General features: G+C 35.0%; 1 protein-coding gene across 4 annotated transcripts in view; it reads right to left on the bottom strand.

Annotated features, from left to right (window-relative positions):
- Positions 1-788: 788 nt before the first annotated feature.
- FYB1 (FYN binding protein 1) overlaps positions 789-20436 on the bottom strand; it is a 181505-nt gene continuing 161857 nt past the window's right edge. For all 4 annotated transcript variants that reach the window (XM_055422135.2, XM_055422136.2, XM_055422137.2 and 1 more), the window contains 7 exons: positions 19903-19928; positions 17908-17974; positions 14911-15001; positions 13769-13931; positions 4916-4949; positions 2244-2275; positions 789-1458 (listed from right to left, as the gene is read on the bottom strand). In XM_055422135.2, the coding sequence (XP_055278110.2) occupies positions 1436-1458; positions 2244-2275; positions 4916-4949; positions 13769-13931; positions 14911-15001; positions 17908-17974; positions 19903-19928 (436 nt within the window). In that variant the 3' untranslated portion in view covers positions 789-1435. The remainder of the gene's footprint in view (positions 1459-2243; positions 2276-4915; positions 4950-13768; positions 13932-14910; positions 15002-17907; positions 17975-19902; positions 19929-20436) is intronic.

Consider the following 20436-nt stretch of genomic DNA (forward strand, 5'->3'; position numbering starts at 1 on the left):
ACATGGGTAATGCGTTAATCATTATTTCATCACTGAGTTTTAAAAATCAGCAAAAGCTTCTAAAACACAGGGCTAGGGCAGAAGAGGATTATAGAAGTGATAGTGAAAACATTGGGAAAAACTGACTTAGTCTAAGCCTGAAATTTGCAAATGAGATAACTGTTAATAGGAGGAGGATGAATAATTTATCCAATATCACATCAAGGTTCATTAATAGCAGAGCCAGCATTAGGATTTGCTCAATTCATATTTTGTTTGTTTAGTCACTAAGTTCTGTCTGACTCTTTTGTGACCCCATGGACTGTAGCCTGCCAGGCTCCTCTGTCTATGGGACTTTTCTAGGCAAGAATACTGGAGTGGGTTGAAGTTGAAGAAGTTTCCTAATATACTTTTTTCTTGGGTGTTAGGTCTCTTCAGTTTGTGCCGTGTTTAGTGTTCTCAGCATTTGGAACCCAAATGATTCACATTTTGTTTTGGGGTTGTTTTTGGTTGAGTATGTACTAATATGAAACACCCCACCCCAAACGCTAAGATTTATTAATTTGTATCCCCTCTGTTGGCTAATTTTCCAGTAAAGTGGCTTTAAATTTTTTTTTCCATAGAGCTAATTGAAAAAAGACAAAAACCTTTAAAAGAGTCTTCATAGCAAAGAGGTGCATTAAAGGCTAGTTACTTTCAAACTTCCTTCTTCATAATTTTAGGGTAGTCTTCATTCATATCCACTCTAGTTACAAGAGCACTTTAAACAGAATTATACTGTTAGCGTACAATTCTACAAAAAGAAAACATTTTAGACGAAGTCTTCCACCGTTTTAATCTTAGGTGTGTATAGGAATTGCATACATTCTCATCAAATAATTAAAACATATTCACAATTAACAAATAGAGACAAACTTTATACAAAAGTTCCACTACTACTATCATTTTTAAAAACATTTAACCCACCAATAATAGAGGAGACAGTCCTGCCTTTTAAAAGCTAGGTAATTTGAATGCAGAATATAAGATATGATCATTAGAAGTACAAACAATAGTTTTCCCTCTTAGGAAAAGTCTAAAAATTTCCTTCCTTATATTTTTTGTTGTTCTTTATGTTTCTTTAGACAACACAGTCATTTCTTCTCAAATGATTTTTTTTAGGAAAAGTTGTCTATTGATGGACTAAAAGAAGTGCATTCTTTGTAGCTGAGGCAGAACTGGGTTTTTAATATTTTTTACATCTCATAAATACAGGCTTCTAAGATGTTGATTAGGCAGAGCTATCACTTTCCAAGTCCAAAATTTCAAGATGTATAAAAGTAACTGGAATTTTTTGACAAAAGTACTAAGTAGCTTTGTGCATCCATTTTCTATGATACTCAATAACACAAGTCAATTAAAACCCAGACTTCACATTGATGTCAAATGAACGTAGCAGAATGACCAAAACTGAGAGCTAGTCATTGTCATAGATGCAACCTGAAAGAAGAAGACAGAAATTTAAATTAGTTACACAAAATACATATTCTCTAAGTGTTCATACATTGGAAATGTAAATGATTCATACTCTCCTGGTTTAGGATTAAGAAAAAGTAGAATTGGCTCACTTTATGAAAAAGCAACCCATAAATGGAACCCATATATTTATTTAACACTCATTGCTTAGTGTACTTTTCCAAACAAAGTTTCTGGAAAAATCTATTCTCTATCAAAATGAGACTCAGGATTATTTAATCTGAAACTTTATTAAATGTACTTTTTGAAAGTAATTCTGGATGAGGCTGAAAATATTAGGCATCAATAAGAATCATACATTTAAAAGGAGACTAAAAGGAACATTACACTATGATTCATTTCAGGTGAGATTAAATTTTTCGATTGCAATTTAGAAGTGTTCAATGCTTAGATAATACTAATGAGTAATACATGTTATGTAATATGTACCTATTTACTGTCCAAGCACAGTAAATATTTTTTTGTGGCTAAAAGCAATTCTTGTTAAGATTCATGGTATAATGAAAAAATCACTAAATATTTTTATTCTTTTATTTTCAAAGGAAATAAGAGATTTTCTGTTCATTTCCAGTCATGTACAAAAATGTTTTTTTCATTATATCAAGGTATTTACATTTCCTAACATTTTCAGGTGATTCAAATTCTGATCAGATTGGAAGGCTCCTATTAATCCTGTAAGCTATTTCCAGTATTTGTAAGAACAGTAAATTCACCATTCTTCACTGTGGTGAGTGCCACACGAGACTTACCATCAGCAATATCATCATAAATCTCTCCATCACTGTTAAGTAGAAAATAAATTTTACTTTAATGAAATAATCTTCTTAATATTAAAGTAACATTTAGGTTAAAAGTTTAATAACATTATTTTATGTGATACAAGGCAGTTAAGGATGAGAAGTATTATGATGATGAGTATTATGTGTTATACATTTATAAATGGGAAGAAATTTTGTATATATCTGCATCCCCTTTTATTGACTTAATCTAATCTGTTCCATTCTTAAACACACACGCACGCACACACACATACACACACACAAACTTATTCCATATCATAGACATACAGAATAGTGAAAACATGCCCCAAGAGCACAGACCATGCCTTATTCATCTTTCAGTTGAACTATAAGCCTAGCATACATCGGTCCTTGGTTGAGAAATATTTGTTGAACTGAACAAACTGAAAAACCAAAGCACAGTACTCTACTGGGGGCCCTAATCCAAAACTCTTGATGAATTCTTTGTTTGTTAATATCAGATGTATACTACTTTCATGTGAACTTCAAGTGTTGAAGGAAATAAAAAAATATTTGGCATAGGAAAAGGGTGTATCATTTTTACAATGTTTCTAATCATAATATGTAAATACTAATTAAAAAATATGTAAGTATTGGTTACAAAATAAGCAGCCACGATATGGTTCATAAGGTGATTCTTATGTTACGTAATTTTAAAAATGTTTGTGGTTATAGGCAGCATCCCTAATAATGGTTTGTGACTTTTACACATTTTAGGTTTTATCTGATCCTGAATCTTTGTGACATATTCTGTTCTACACACACATTGAGTCTCTCCTCAATAGAACAGATTTATAACTAAGACACAGCCTTTATTTCCAGAAGCTTATAAGCTAATGGAGAAGAGAATGACATGCAAGTAATTAAAATAGAATTATAAATATTAATAGAACCTTGAAATGGAGGACACGGTTTTGAAGTGCAGGAATGTGAGGTGAGTTTGTCACTTAGACCAGACCTACTCTTGGTTCCTGTACTATCTTTGTGCATTTAGAAGCAAGAGGCTTTTCAAATTGCTGCTAACCACGGCAGATGCCTTGTGTTCCCTATGTCTTCTGTTTGAATCCTTTTTCTGAGATTGAGGAATGATTTGGCTAATGGAAATTTGATACAAATGCTAAGAGGACAGATTTTTTTCTACCATTCATTCAATAAACATTTATTAACTGTTCACTTCAATAGATGGTAAAGCAGTAGTTACTTAGAGAGTACACTTTCTGAATTCTCTCCAAATCATCCTGTTATAATCACTGATGAAGATGTGGTCCCATTATTTGTCACACATTCTTTCCTTGAAATTTGTATCTTTCATAGAGTAAAGCCTATTGAAAAGTCCAATGTCTACTACTGTGATTAATGCGCTGAAGAAAACAAAAGTGTTATGATCATCTTCCTCTTGATTCTTTACTAGTTTGTTGACAAAGCACTTAACCTTCAGTTATCTCTTTCTGATGGTGTCAGGTTTTTTATGGATACAGTTTGTGAATCCTCCTTGATTTCTTAATTATGCCAAATTCTGTAAATCTCTGGATTGGTATATGACCTACTGTGATAATGGAGCTCATTTCTTTCACTGGTTTACTTGGAACAGAATCTTATAACATTGGGAGGTGGGGAGGGGGAGGGGAGACTCTAATAGCACTAGTACCAGACCGTGACAATGTCCTATTCATAAAAATAGAAGAATCATTGACCTCTATCTTTTCTTTTTGGCATGCTTCCAAAAAAGGCAACTTAATATTCTATGATGCATGGTGTGAGTAAAGAAAAGCCCTTGATTAGCAGCCAAACTATAAACTGTTAACAGATGATATTTGTACCTACTCTGCAGAAGCTATTGCTCTCCAATCAATACAATCAACTGCATTTTTGTTTTGTTTTGTTTTGGCTGTGAGGCATGTGGAATCTTAGTTCCTTGATCAGGGATCAAAGCCTTACCCTCTGCATTGGAAGGTGAAATCTTAACCCCTGGACCACCAGGGACATCCCTCAACTACATTAACAGCTAGTGAAAAGTAAAGTATTAATGAAAGTGCTAGCAATTTTGACCTGTATCCAATGTTTGCTATGTCTGTCTCCAATGAATATATAAAAACAGCAATGGTATAATCATGAATGAGAAGGGCTCCTCTTTCAGATTTAAAAGAGTGACACTTAAAACTAACTTCATTATGGATACTACCATATTGACATTAGTACAGAGTATTGTTTTAAAACTTATTTATGATAGTTTAGTAGATTGTGTTCGGAGAAGGCAATGGCAAGCCACTCCAGTACTCTTGCCTAGAAAATCCCATGGATGGAGGAGCCTGGTAGGCTGCAGTCCGTGGGGTCAGTAAGGGTCGGACATGACTGAGCGACTTCACTTTCACTTTTCACTTTCACACATTGGAGAAGGAAATGGCAACCCACTCCAGTGTTCTTGCCTGGAGAATCCCAGGGATGGGGGAGCCTGGTGGGCTTCCGTCTATGGGGTCACACAGAGTTGGACACGACTGGAGTGACTTAGCAGCAGCAGCAGCAGCAGTAGATTGTGTTATTTAAATGATATTAGGAGTCATTGCTAAAGAAAAGAATATCATTCTTTCTGAAAGTATAGTAGGAGGAGAAAATAGACTTACTTGTCCACCAAGTAGCTCCGAAGGACATAACCATCTAAAAAAAGAAAAAGAAAATGTATTTTATTAACAATATAAACTTGAAAACTCTCTACTATTTTTAAATAAATTGAAATAGAATTTAATAATTAAAAGAATATCATATAATATATTGAATAATTATATCTGTCTCCAAATATGACTCATTTTTCTGTGTCCACTTTTCTCTTTCTTTTTTCTCTCTCTCCTGTTTTCCGCCATTTACAATATTTCCTCCTTCTCCCTTAAATTAAAAACCAATATTTTCTTTCCTAAGCTACTGTATGTTGTAGCCCAAGCTTCTTTCACAGTTTAATCTATTTCTTCAAGGTGTTACGCATGTGGCACAATTTTAAGAATTTATTAAGCATAATTTCTCCAGTTATAAGAGTAAGTCACGGGGGTGTGTGCTTAGTCAATCAGTCATGTCTGACTCTTTGCGACCCTATGGACTGTAGCCTGCCAGGCTCCTCTGTCCGTGGGGATTCTCCATGCAAGAACACTGGAGTGGGTTGCATGTCCTCCTCTGGGTTGGATCTTCCCAACCCAGGAACCAAACCAGGGTCTCTTGCATTGCAGGTGGATTCTTTTATCAGCTGAACCACAAGGGAAGCCCAGGTCATGGATAGGGATTTTAAATATCTTCAGGTCTAAGATTTAACTTTTCCATTTTTTTTACACTGGACAGTCAGAATTATATTCTACTCCCCTTTCAGATCTGCAATCTAGTGATTACTTGGGGGAGTGTGCATTCTAAAAGGTTTCAAAACAGCTCTCTTATAATCAGTGTGAAAGATCTTTCACTATTGTTTTTGCCAGTTGACAGAATGTCAATGTTTGCATTTTCATCTTTCATGGAACAAATAATTATTCAGTTCAGTTCAGTTCAGTTGCTCAGTCGTGTCCGACTCTCTGCGACCCTATGAATCACAGCACGCCAGGCCTCCCTGTCCATAACCAGCTCCCGGAGTTCACTCAAACTCATGTCCATCGAGTCAGATATCAGAGATTTCAGTGATTCCTCTGTTAAATAGAAGATAGACATTTTATACAGGAAAGCAAATAATTTTTTTCCACTTTATTTTTGCCCTCTTGAGCAAAATACTCCTAAGAAAAAATAAGGACTATTTTTCACAAGAAAGTGTCTGCTGACATCTAATTAATTTACTAACCTTTATAGCTATTGGTTTTGTGTTGGCACCTAGTCACTATTGCAAGCTTGACATTAGTACTGTTTATAGCTTTGCCAATCAGTATCTAAATAATTTCTGTCCCAGAGTCAATTTATTGGTTTTGCTCCACCTCAGTTCTGGTTTTGGGTTCTAAATCAGCGTAAATGTGTAAAAAATGACAAAGCAGGAAGTTCATAAACAAAAATTAATACAAATGTTAAGAAACTTACTTAAACATATTAATATCATATTGCCACTGACTTAACATGCAAAAATGTTAAGTTAGAATCATATAACTGAAATTGTGCATTAAAATTCAAAGAAACAAACTTTCCCTGGAAATATTCCAGGGAAAAAACACTCCACCAAATATTCTGTCAAAAGATTCACCACTTTTGATAAAGATTGTTTATAAGAGTCATATTTGGAAAATAAAGAATCAAAGTTATCTTTGAATTCCTGTAGCATAGAGGTAATGAAGCATATGTCAAAATGATAAAAAGAGACTAAAGTAATATTTTTCTTGGAATATGAAAAAAATGAGACCATGTTATATCTTTCATTTTATTTCAATTAAAGCAGATGTGGAAAAAGTTAATATAAAGGTCATCTAAAATTAATATCTATGATCCTTAGGTTGCCTTTGATTCCAAAGTTCTTTCATTTCACATTAACAAGCTTGAAAAATGTAAGGTTAGACATCATCCATTTAGCATGATTTTTAAAGGGGGATAAGCTAATCTTTAGCAAATTCAATTCTCTGTGTGTCTCTCAAAAGAGATACTCTGTGCAAATAACAGACTTTTAGAACAAACTTCAGATTTTGCATCAGGGTTCCAATAGTGGAAATCTGTCTTTACCTGTACCTGTGTTTAGGGCTAACATAAAGTGTAAACCATTTCTACAGACAGTAAGTAAACTTAATTTTTTCGTTAGTTAAAATTGATGGTTATGTTTTCATTTTTAATTTTCTCTTAAAACAAATTGGAAAAAAAAATAAGTATTCCCATGATATTCATGTTAAGATTAATAATTTAAAAATAACGACTGAAGCCTTCAATGATGAAGTCAATCTCTTTGTTAGTTGTCTGGGCTTTGTAAAGTATCTGAACTAAAATTAGAATGTAGACAATTAGATAAATATATAAGAAATAAGAAAATATTGCCATAGATTGGAATTATTCTGGCATCAAATATATTTGTTGTCATTTGTAAAAAATATTTAGAAGGTCAAAAGAAACAAAATCCAAAATAAAGAATATAAACCTCATTTTGGAAATTAAAGGTTTTTATTTTCCTGTGCTAGAGGAGCCTGGCAGGCTACAGTCCATGGGGTTGCAGGAGTCGGACATGACTTAATACCACCACCACCATAGAACATCTATTTTTTAAATCTTAATTATGCTAAAATTGTGTCAACATGGATAAAACACTATCTGTAATTAGGCGTAAAACAGTCCTTTCAGTGATCAAAGTTAATAACTCATAATAGAGTTTAGTTACCTAATCTCACAAAATTAATTATAAAAAATATATTTTCTTAGCTTCTCAAACCTCTATTACATTTCCTCCTATATCTTGTCTGTTCAAGAGTTCTAACCACTTTTTCTTTTGAGGAAAGCACTAATGTTGTTGCTGTTTTTGTAGTTGTGAGATACATAAACATCAATGATTGGGAATATTATTTGAGAGCAAACATATTAAGGGGTTGGAGCAGGATTGGTCTTGTGCTGCTCTATTTTAGTTCCCTGAAATGATGTGATCATTTAGGGCTCATTAGCTATAAAATCATTATTAAATAGCATTCTACAGGGTGAACAACTTTTAATACAGCATAGGTTTTGCTGTCTAGTACCTTTAAAAACCTCTGCTAAAACTTCATTATATTAGAAGTATGATTCATGACAGTGTCAGAACAAGTGTCTTACCATGAATTTTTATACAATCTCTCCATTATAGTTCCTAGAAACAAATTTTTGTTTGCGGTAGAAAATGTTCTCTTTGCTCACATGTTCCACATACAACCATCATAGGGAACATTAATGAAAAATACAAACAAATGAAATAAACAGAAAAACTCACTGTAGTTCTGAAACATGCAGAGGAGCTGCTGTGTTTAGTTAGCTCTATAATATGATGGACACTGGCACACCAGGGAGTCTCATATATCATATGAAATTATTATTTGGAAACTTCACATTCATAGAGCAGAACATAGAACATAGAGGCTTGAAGCAAATGCTTTGAAATATGTGGTGGGGTAGAGCTAGTTAAGAAAGTCACAACCACTCTCTATACATGCCAGTTAATTTCTTCCCCTAATGTTTACTTGCTACAGGGCAGATGTGTCCTAGAACTATTGACTGACCTTTCCGAAGGGCGTTGTGAATATAAAATTACCAAGGATGTACAAAACCATCTTTGGAATAAAATGAAAGAGATCGTTGTTATAATATTTTCAAATTTTTTACTCAGTAAAAATGATGAATCGTATTATTTCCTTTTCATTTCATTTGTTGTAAGCAAGCCCAGAAATAAAGTTAAATTTACTCAATTTGGCCTCATGCAGTTTAAAAACAATAAAGTCACATTGCATACTTTTACCCAGGCAAGTGAAACAATGTTGAGCTTCAAGATAAAATGCTCATAGTGGAACAGAAATTAAAAATGAAATGCAGTATATAATACTAAATATAAATTATTATCCTAGTGTATTAGAAATGTTCTCTTTCCTTTCTTTCTCTCTCCCTACTTAGTTTTAGGGTTTCAAATCAGATGAATTATTAAATTTCTGAATAAAAAAATTTTTCTTCAGTTAGCACGTGTTGTTTTAAAATGGAAAACAAAATTACCGAAGCAAAGAAATGATCAGCTGGATTGGGGACATTCAAAGTACCTTTAAAATTTCCCTTCCTTTGATGCCCAAAGGAAATGGAGAACATTTTGACCACAAATAACTCATCTCATGTCTCATTCGTAGGAAAATTTTCTCCAGTGACAGGAGGTGGGAAAACTCACAGCGTATGAGACATTGAGTTGAGGAAAATGCACAAATATTATCAAGAAATTCTAAACATTTGGGAATGTGCCATCAAATATATATTTAAGATCTTAATGCCTCTACAATATGCTCTTCTACAGGTCTGTGGGTGAGACTTTTTCAAATGTGCTAATGCCAGTAAAAGTGGCTTGTACTCTACTCCACAGTGAGAAGGGATTACTGTTCATGCTTTAGCCTTAGATTTCTATCATTACAAATCATGTTTAAGTAAATTATGGTGTTCTCTCTTTTTTTTTCTTTTTGCCAGATTAAAAAAGAATAGAAAGTAAGGAAAATGTTAGGATTACCATGGTGCTGGATTGCAAATGCTATTACTGCTAATTACATGTAGAAAAAGGAACTGAAAAATTTAGAGTCTCTCAAATGATACACAACAAGTGAACTGAATTACTAAGGCTAAGACAGAGAACTGTGTCTTAAAACAAGTTAAACTGTTCAACAGACTTCTTCCCACAAATGTCAGTATGTCATATTTTCATCTGGTTAAACAATTGCAGTCTCCAAATTCTTATTCTCAATTCAGCAAGTCCAAAACAAGGTACCAGGCAGTGTAGAATGTGTTGGCAATACAAAGTTGAGAACATTTCATTGAAGTTACTCTCAAACTCAGAGTTTAATAAGTAATACATTGGTAAAACAATGACAATTGCAGTAGTAACAGTAGTGGTATGGTGGAGCAAGGGAGAGATTAATTGTGTTAGGGAGGCTAGGGAGGAGGGAGTGAGTGTGCTTCCAATTTTAGATGACAACTGGTTTGTTTTTAATAGATAATTTATGGGCATTCCAAATAGAATAAAATAGTATAGAAGGACGAAACAGCATAATTTACTCAGGGAATGACAAGTCAGTAGTCTGTATTTCTGAAGTGTCAGCTGCAGATGGGAAATAGTTGATGAGGGGAAGGCTAGATCATAAAGGACTTTATATACTAACCCTAAAGACTTCGTGTTTTTAAAAATAACATTCAGGTAACAGTGTGGTGAGTGGACTGGCTGAGAGTAATGGTAAGGGAGACATATCTTTTGAAAGGTTATTGGAATAATCCAGGTGAGGGAGGGTTAAATCCACACAGCAACTGTCCCAAATACTATAGTGATATTTGAGGAATGGATCAGAAATTAAGAAAATTAAAAACATCAAGGATTCAGTTCAGGGAAAGAATAAGGAGCAATTTTGGAAAAACTAAGAAAGATAAGAGATTTGGGAAAATAAAAGGGAAATGAAATAAATCTGATCATTGAATTGTAAGTAAGTGTTAGTCGCTCAGTTGTGCCTGATTTTTTGCGACCCCATGGACTGCAGCCCACCAGGCTGAGTGATTTTCTATGAGATTTTCCAGGCAAGGATACTGGAGTGGGTTGCTATTTCCTTCTCCAGGGGATCTTCCCAACCCAGGGATTGAACCAGGTCTCCTGCACTGCAGATTCTTTACTGACTGAATGGAGTAATGCAATTGAAGATGCTTTTGATGGCCCTCCCATATACTTTCACCCTCATGATTTCAGGGCTTTGTGGTTCTACTTGCAACGGATAGTAATTGCATTTTCTATTTATTTACTGATGACTTTTTTCCCTGGCTTCCAGAACTCTCTTTGTCTGCTTTCTCAGTGTCCTGAATGACTGGCCACATGCCCAGGGGTAGGCTTCAATTCCTGATGGACAGGAGTTGATGTATAAATACCCCTATTTGTTTCCCACCGGATAGGATAACACTACTGCTTGAGCCTGCCAATGCAGAAATAAGAGATGTGGGTTCAGTCCCTGGGCCAGGAAGATCCTCTGGAGGAGGGCATGGCAACCCACTCCAGTATTCTTGCTGGGAGAATCTTATGGACAGAGGAGCCTGGCAGGCTACAGTCTATAGGGTCACAAAGAGTTGGATAAGACTGAAACAACTGAGCATGCAAGCTCCGCCTACCCAAGTGATACCTCTTTTTGATAACAAGGTTTTATTAACTGCCTTGGGCTTCCCTGGTGGCTCAGAGGTTAAAGCATCTGCCCGCAATGCGGGAGAACCTGGGTTCGATCCCTGGGTCGGGAAGATCCCCTGGAGAAGAAAATGGCAACCCACTCCAGTATTCTTGCCTGGAGAATCCTGTGGACAGAGGAGCCTGGCAGGCTACAGTCCATGGGGTAGAAAAGAGTGGGACACGACTGAGCGACTTCACTTTCACTTTCTCTTCCAGTCTACTCTGCCACTTGCCCGCAGGAGTTTACCGGACTCACCTTCCAATTCAGGGGGCCAAACTAAGACAAAATCCAGGCCAAAGAAAGTTTTTAAATAAAAAATAACTAGTACACAAGATATAATAAGATGATTTTCATTCTGTTTAAGATGAACCCCAAACCACCAAAGAATGGAATTAGTTATTCGTGAGCTTGGGAACGGTAAACTACATTGGTCCTACACCAGAAAAAAAAAAAAAAAAAGTAACAAGGAACCCTTGATTTTATCATGTAATGTTTTCACTTCTCATTTTTAACAGATGATAAATTCTTAAGAAGATGGGAGCCCTCCAGTATTCATAGCAGTATTTAGAATGATTGATGTACAAATAGAAAATGACAGCAGATTACAAATTATCCCTGAATGGTTGCTGCTCTTTCTTCTGTTTAAGGTCTGTTGATTCCTAGATAGGACTCCAAATTTCTGTTTTTGATGCTGAATCTACATCTGCCCATCTGTATCTATACATGTTTGTTGCTGAGGTCATTTACATCCTGTTACTCAGAGTCTGTTCTGTGGACTAGCAGAATGAATTACATGAGACCTTGGGAAAACTCCTCACCTCAGATCTACTAAATTAAAATCTACATTTTTAACAAGATCTCTGTGAAGTGTATGTACTTTTAAGTCTAGGAGCATTGCTCTAGATGGGGCCTGTTGTTAAGGACAGGAATCTCCAGGCAGCAGGTCAAAATAAGCCTGAAACTTGTCCTCTGGAGAAAGGTCCATATAACAAGCATTAGATCAATCGTCTGTTGTGAAAAATGTGACATAATTGGAAAAGCAGAGGGAAAGAAACGATCACTTATGCCCATCACCCTGCGCATGCGTGCATGCTCATTCGCTTCAGTTTTGTCCGACTTGCTGTGACCCTATAAGCTGTAGCCTGCCAGGCTCCTCTGTCCATGGGATTCTCCAAGTAAGAACACTGCAGTGGGTTGCCATGCCCTCCTCCAGGAGATCTTCCTGACCCAGGGATTCAATCAGCGTCTCTTATGTCTTCAGCATTGGCAAGTGGGTTCTTTACCTCTAGCATTACCTGGGAAACACCCACCTTCATCACCTTCAGTTCAGTTCAGTTCATCACATTAATCAGCCATTATTAGCATTTTAGTTTTATTTACATATTTTTAAACATGGCTGTAAAGAAACCCCATCCTTTATTAAACAGGCTTCTTATTTCTGTTACTAATGGATCATGAGCATTTCCTCATGTTATCATAATCATCCCAAAATATTCAATTTGGTATATTCATCATAACTTTAATAATTTAAAAATCGAGCATTAAAAAAATATTTTGGCAGCCCTTTAAAGCAAGCAGTTATCTGCATTTAAGACTATTCCTTAGGGTGTGTGTTCACAAATCCTGGATTGGAAGGGGGTATTCTTTGTCTCCTGCAGCTCTTTCTTCAAATTATCTCCCATGACATTCTAGTTTTAACACTACATACCCCTGCCTATTATCCTTTGTACCCACATTCCATTTTTCCCTTTTACAGCCAGCCACACCTTGTCCATAAAAACTTTAGATCCATTTTCCCCACCCTTGAGTCACTGTGTTTTATTCTTAAAAAAATCCATTTTGGTTCCTGTCCCTGAGTCACCTTCCTGTCATTAAAATTGAACTCAGAGTTTTCTGTGCAGACTTACTGGGCTGATACGGGACAGCCGGGCTGGCTATTCAGTTTTAAATATAGGACAACATAATTTTGACTTACTCTTCCCTGAACCTTAAATTAAATAAGCTACCTTTTAAAATTGGTCAAAAACATTTCCATCTGTCAGCTTAGGTAGCTGTCAGAGAGGAAAGGACTGTCTTATATTTATTTGGAAGAGTAGGTTATATTAAATGTGCCAAATAGGAAATGAAAACAAGTGAATTTGCAAGGTAGGAAAACTGGAAATGCTAGGTATGACATATGAGATATAATTTTAAAACCAGACCAGACCAGGAATCATTCAGTTCTTTAGCACAGTGGTTCTCACTTTAGTGTACATAGGAACGAACTAGGGAAGACTTAACAATCTCTGTCTGACCCCCAGAGCTCATGACTCAGCAAGTCAAATGTGGGGCTAGGGTATTGCAACTGTGATAATCTCATCAGAGTTTTCTGATGCTGGGGGTCTGTGCGACCATATTTCCAGAAACACTACTTTGGCATTATCTTTGCAACTCAGTGCCAAATATAGCAGGTGGGAAATGAAAAAGATTAAAATGAAATACATTGATTCCAGCCCAACAAGATCTCCAGTTTCTTAATGTGAATTTTCCAGACTTTACAAAGCATGGAGCAAAAACAGTTTGGAGTGATCACTAAAACTTGTTTATCTGTTAAATGCTGGAGCATCATATTTCTGAAGAGTAAGTGTGACTTACATTTTCCTTCTTCATTCCTGCAGAGAACTTTTGTGTCATCTGTGTTTTGTATGACTTCCAGGGATTCTCCAGGTTTTATCTGTAGATCTCTGTTGCCCCACTTTTTAGAAGATAAGGAGGGTGCAACTTTGGTGGAATAGAGGACTCTAATTTCACCATCATACTGGAAAAATAAGGGAAAATTTTTATTATTGATGGATGTGTATTATTAAAGTAATTCACTTATAGACAGACTTATTAAGAAATTTTGTTAAAAATTCCAGAAAAATTTCAAATTTTGTTAAAAAAACTAGTTCATTGTTATCTTTTCAAAAGATAACATAAGATTAAAGAAAACTTTTGGAGAAAAATCACTTGCAACCTCACCAACCTAATATAATAATTATTTTTAAAATAAAAAAATTAAGATGTACATGCATTGACTTGTCACACTCATTTTCTGCAAAATGATTACCATCAAAACTTCAATTTCATTGGTTCAATCACTTTACATAATTACCACTTCTTCTTCATAGTGAGAACATTTAAGATGTACTCTGTTAGGAATTTTCAAGTATGTAATACAGTATTGATAACTATAATCAATCACCATGCTGTAATTAGATCCCTAAACTTACTCATCTTATAACTGAATATTTGTACCCTTTGACAAACAGCTCCCCCTGCTCTCCACCTCTGGTAACCACCACTTTACTCTTGGTTTCTGTGGGTTTGGCTTTTTTAGATTCTACATATAAATGATATCATGCGGTATTTGTCTCTGCCTCTTGTCTGACAGTTTACTTAGCATAACGCTCTTGAGGTCCACCCACATGGTCACAAATGGCAGGATTTCCTTGTTTTTCATGATTGAATAATATTTCATATATATATATATATCAAATCATTTTTAATCATTTTATTTTTAGCTTACCTTCTTATTGAGTTTCAAAGGACAGCTAAATTTAGATGATTACTACAGTATGTATATTGGGCATGTACAAGAGTTTGCTTAATTTCTTATAGGAATAAATCTAAATCTAAAACAAAGTTTGTAGAAAATAAAGGTGTGATGGATAACTGTGATATTGATAATTACACAGATAATCATCAGTTTTTTCATTAAGGCTTTGAACTTTGTATGATATTTAAATGTAACATACTTTAAATTTTTTCCTGAAGTCTTTTTCTTCTTTTTCTTGCTTTTTTAGCTTCTTAGGGTCTTTTTCTTCGGCTTTGGTCTTGGCTCCTTGACTAGGATGGCAGAACACACATAAAACAGCATTTAGTTTCACAACATAAAAAGAATAGTGTATAATGGAGAATTCATAGCATTACATTTTTATTAAATTTCATTTTCAATTAGTTATTTTTCTTAGAAATCTAGTACATTGACTGTGATAAATGATGACTTTTCTTAATGTAGAATATTCTTCAAGAGAGTAGAGGCTGAGTTAAAATGGAAGTTTGAGATTATCATGTTGAAAAATATAAAATGACCGAAGTATAGTTTAAACATTGTTACATATCAGCAATTTCAGATGATCCAACCTATTCTTGACTCCCCTATATTTTTTAACCCTTCCTATGTAATCAGGTGGTTTGGCTAATGTCATAGAAAAAACTTTTTAAAAAAGGAACATTTAAAAAAAATTTGACCACGCCATGCAGCTTGCAGGATCTCAGTTCCCCGACTGTGGTTTGAACCCATGCCCCAGCACTGAAGGTGCTAAATCCTAACCATTAGACCATGAGGGAATTCCCCCCCAAAGAACACTTTTTGAAAGACTAATTTTCATGGCTTAAAAATTTATCTATATATTAATTTTTTTATATCTATTTAAAATGAAGCCAGGGTTGTATCTTATGATACCAACTTATGATATAGTCAATTACTATAAGAGAAGTGAACTGGTCTAAGGTAGTGATTCTCCAGCCGGGTCGCAAATAGGATCACCTGGGAAGTTTTTTAAAGATACCACTGCCCTTTTCTAAATCCTAGAAATTATAATTACATTAAATTAATTAAAAATTCTAATTAATTAGGTTGAGTGAGGTCCAGGTACCAACACACATATTTTAAGAGCTCCCAGGTGATTTAATCTGCAACCAAGGTTGTGAACCATTCCCCAGGATTAAATATGGTTGTTAGGAAAAGGCTGTGAATCTCTGTAGGAAGAAATTTTAAAACGCAGAATATTTGTGAATAATGACAGTTTTTAAACACTGATATTAATTTTTACTTTGATTACCTAAGATAAAGCTTTGTTTGTAACTGAGCTATTTAAAATGTTTGAGTCTTAATTTTTCAATCTTAGAATTGAGTTTATTCACTGGGAAGTGAATTAGTATACACTATCCTGCCCTAAGTTCTGCATTGTCCGTCAGTGCCTTCTGTCTGAGGCTTCCCTGCGGGCTCAGTAGTAAAACATCTGCCTGCTAATGCAGGAGACACAGAGTCTATCCTTGGGTTGGAAAGATCCCTTGGAGAAGGAAATGGCAATCCATTCCAGTATTCTTGCATGGGAAATTCCATGGACAGGGGAACCTGGTGGGCTACAGTCCACAGGATAGGAAAGAGCCGGACCCAACTGAGCGACTGAACAGTACAATCTTCTGTCTTCTGGTGTCCTGGGCAGTGATGGAATCCCTGGCCCAGATTAGCACACTGGAGCAATCAGAACACCCATGAATGTTAAAAAGGCCCCACAAGTTCTCTTTAAAGATAGTTTATTGAAATTTATTTTTTTTAATGCAATGCTATGTTAGAGAATACACAATTGTCTTAAACTCTGAAAACAAGCAATAGGAAAGAAAATAGTCCATATTGCATAATGTTGAATCAGCTGGGGCTTATTTTGCTTAAAGAAAAGGGCCAATGGATGACTCTGGGTTCCTAGAGAGCTATTTAATGGAATGTGGTGGCATTTCTACAGTAATATTAAACACAAAAATGCATTTAAAACTGCCAGGGATAGATGTGATTTCCCTATGGTGAGGACTATTAGATTTTCTTTTCATGGAGCACTAAAAAAGGAGGATGATTCTCCTTTCACATTTCTGGTGTGTTTTGCCTGTAGAACTTGATCTTCATATATAAATTACAACATATTTCCCCCTTAATTTCTTTGATCTTGACCCTGCATTTTGTTCCATAAAATTAGTTTAAAAATATTGGTAAAAAATAAATATTTACTTATAGTTCACGCATGCATTTTTAACCAGTATAGCTCAGAAGACACTGCTTACTATATTCCACTGATGTTACTTTCATCCTTTGACTGATCAGTTCTGAGATCTTTTTATTCATCTTTCTTTTTTCTTGAAAAAGTTAAAGGTGTTCTTGCTTTTAGCATGTATGGGATCATCTCATATACTCACTGGAGTACAAGAAAGCATTCTACCATGTTACATTCTATTTCAGAAGAATTTTCAAAAGGTATTCCTCTAGTATTAACTGATTTTATATTTTGTTACAATTTTTGTCTAAAATTAAATTGAAGCCTTTAGTTAAAGAATGTCACTATTCACTGTTGACTGCTTTTGTTGTTGTTGTTAGTTTGAATGGAACTTTTGAGAATCTGATGCTTTTGTAAAAATACGACATAACTTTTAAAAAAGTCCTTTCAAAATACAAATCTTGCTCTCATTTTTTTTTTTTTTTTTCACAAAAAGAAACAATCTTCTTGAGAAGGACGGAGGAGGCTTGAAGCAGGTGGGTTAGGATTTGAGATACAAATTAAGCAATGTCCTCAAGACAAACAATGTTTGGGAAAAAGTAAAAATAAAGGGAGGGGATGAATTAGTGAGATCAATTGCTACCAGGATTTCAGATATTTTCCCAATGAATGAGAGAATAAATGAACGTAGACATTGGTGAGTCACAGGGCAGAGGATGACCAGGGGACCAGAAGGACCACTGGGGAAGCGGGGAGGGGAAGGGAGAAAAGTGGGGGAGGGGAGAGAGAGAGGAGGAGGACCTGGGCTATCCATCCATTCACAAACCTGGCAGAGACGTCAGAGCTGGGATCAGGGAGCCGAGAACAGAGCCAACAGGATGGCACATGGTACAAACGCACCCCACTGGGGTTTTATCCAATTGAGTGTTCTTGAACTGTCTGATTTTCATTACTTCACTGTAATGAGAACATTTTAATTACCTTATCTCTATTGGGGGAGGAGGGAAATCAGAGGCATCCACATCATCATAAACTTCATCTCCCATGTCTAACAAAAGACAGAATAGCAAATGGTGAAACACTGTTAGTGGACATTTTGATATGCGCATTCAATGATGTTTTTAATATAAAGATTGTTTTGAGGACAACAAAATAATTTTCCCCTAGGTCTCTGTACATTTCTCCTGGATGCATCACCTATTCTTTAAAGGGGAAAGATTTTTCTCTTCCTTGATGCGGGTGTTAAAATTCCCTCAGCATCAACAACAGTGACAATGATTTTAACTACTGTTATCAGGAAAAAACCCTCAAGTAGTGACTGAGATTATTTGAAGATCCACAAGTATGATGAATGGCAGGATCAGTTGATTGCTGACAAACAAGTCAATATTACTGGCCATCGGCAGCAGGTAAAGATATTTAAAAAGTACTCAAGAAACTTACCTTGGGGTGCTATGATAATAGCTATCATTTTACTTATATGGCTATGTCTTTGTCTATGTATCTATCTACTTATCTATTGATTTGTCTATAACTCTTTTTTACTCACTGATCTGTTCTTCATTAACTTTTACCTTATAGTAATACTACCTGTGGCACTACCTGAAAATAAAAGGTGCTTGTGATACCCGAAGGTTTTGAGAATCAGTATTGGTGGAAAAGTGGCTATGACCTTAACTGCCTCAAGGATTTTTCCAATCTGTAGACACTTTTCTTCCTTCTAGACTTCTTGTTATTAAAGTTAGGAGGCGTGCTGCTTCCTTTCTGCACCTATTAAGTTGCCCCACAGCAAATTAAGCTGAAGAGATGGCTTGAAAGGAGTACAAATGTTTTAAGGAATGATTAGCACAGGAAGTTTAAAATGCTCTCTAATAGTGGCAAGAATTTGATTTCCTTTAACTCCCCCTTTTTCTGTATATATGTACACACATATACATGCTGTATTTATATGTGCATATTTTCCTTGCACTCATATTAACTTTCACAGTATAAAAACTTATTCAGCTACCTGAACAATCTAGAATAAATATATAAAATATAATGACGTATCATTGATATTTGGAAGAGGAAAAATTACTGTTCCATACACATGCACTTAAGACATAATTAATAAAGACAAAAGAAAATCAAAACAAGCAACACATTTTTTACTTAACTGATCACATTTGTTCCATTTTATACCTATTCTTTGTGGAGCTAACTTTCTTGAGTACTTTTTAAAAATTATAAGTTAAGATATAAGTTCATCATCAATTATTAATCAGTTTGAGCTAGAGCCTTACATATTTTCAAATTGTTAAATGAAAACAAAGTCAGATAAACAGTCTGGAAGAATACATTATCTTTGTGTTTGGTTTGCTTTTTCAATTTATTTATAAATTAAAATAAACTTTTTGAAAGCCTCTGAATATTCTTGCAAGACATTTTATTTTATTCAAAGAAAATTTAAGAAAAATCCTTTAAGTCTCAGCAGGGGTTAAAAATAAGATGATCAAAATTGTACAAAGAAAAAACTATTTTACATTTAGCAGTGGAAAAATTTCCAAAGACAATATAAATTATACATTTATAAAAATCAAAGAAATTTAGATTCAGAAGGATCTTGGTTGCACATAGTGTGGCACGTGTTTAGAAGTCTTTTTGCAGAAATCTAGTACATCAAACTCTGACTAAATTGGGGTGGGATCCATGAGGACTGTTGTGGCCCATCTCTACTCATTTGTCCCTTTCTCCATAGTGATCCTGTGACTGGAAGAACTGTTTAAAAATCACTGAAAGTTAAAAATTTCCTTTTCCCACTATTTTACTATTGAGAAACTGAGACCATCCCAGGTGCAGTTACTTGACAAAGTTACACAATTTATTATTTTCAGAGTCAGGATTTAATTCGGATAGTGTGATTAAAGCAATCGCTTCTGCTACTCTATCTGTAAGAAGTGAGATATAAAATATATTAACTTAGTTTTTATTACTTACCTACTTGATTTGGAGGAGAAGGGAAACTGGAAAGAAAATGAGAACATAATTATAATCAGACCAATATAAATACAGAAATTGGGTCTTTTATTTCGGAAAGGCATGAATAAGTAACAGCCTTGAGGCTTAGAAAGGCTAATTAATATGTTGAGTATTATTCCTTTCTCATCCTCCATTTCTCTGCTGAGTCCCAAGTTTTTGTCAATTAATTTGGAATTTAGCAAGACTTTTTGTGAACTCTGGTATTGGCCAAACAAATCAAGAATCATGACAACCAGTGGTTTATTTTTCTCACAGCCATTGGACCAATATTTTCGAATTTGTTCTATGAAGTTTGGGCCTATTATCATACCAGAGTAAATGAAATGGTCTAAATATTTCAGAGTCATTGCAATGTAGCTCCAGATGAAAACTGTTTGTTTGACTCAAAGATTAGAAATGTAGAGTCAAAATCAACAAAAGTCACAGGAATCTTCATATGACCATAATATTGTATGGTCATATGAAGATCATAGTATGACATAATATTGTTTG

Source organism: Moschus berezovskii, chromosome 18, assembly GCF_049115385.1.
Source record: "Moschus berezovskii isolate FMDL1 chromosome 18, NW_MosBer_1.0, whole genome shotgun sequence".
Classification (NCBI taxonomy): Eukaryota; Metazoa; Chordata; class Mammalia; order Artiodactyla; family Moschidae; genus Moschus; species Moschus berezovskii.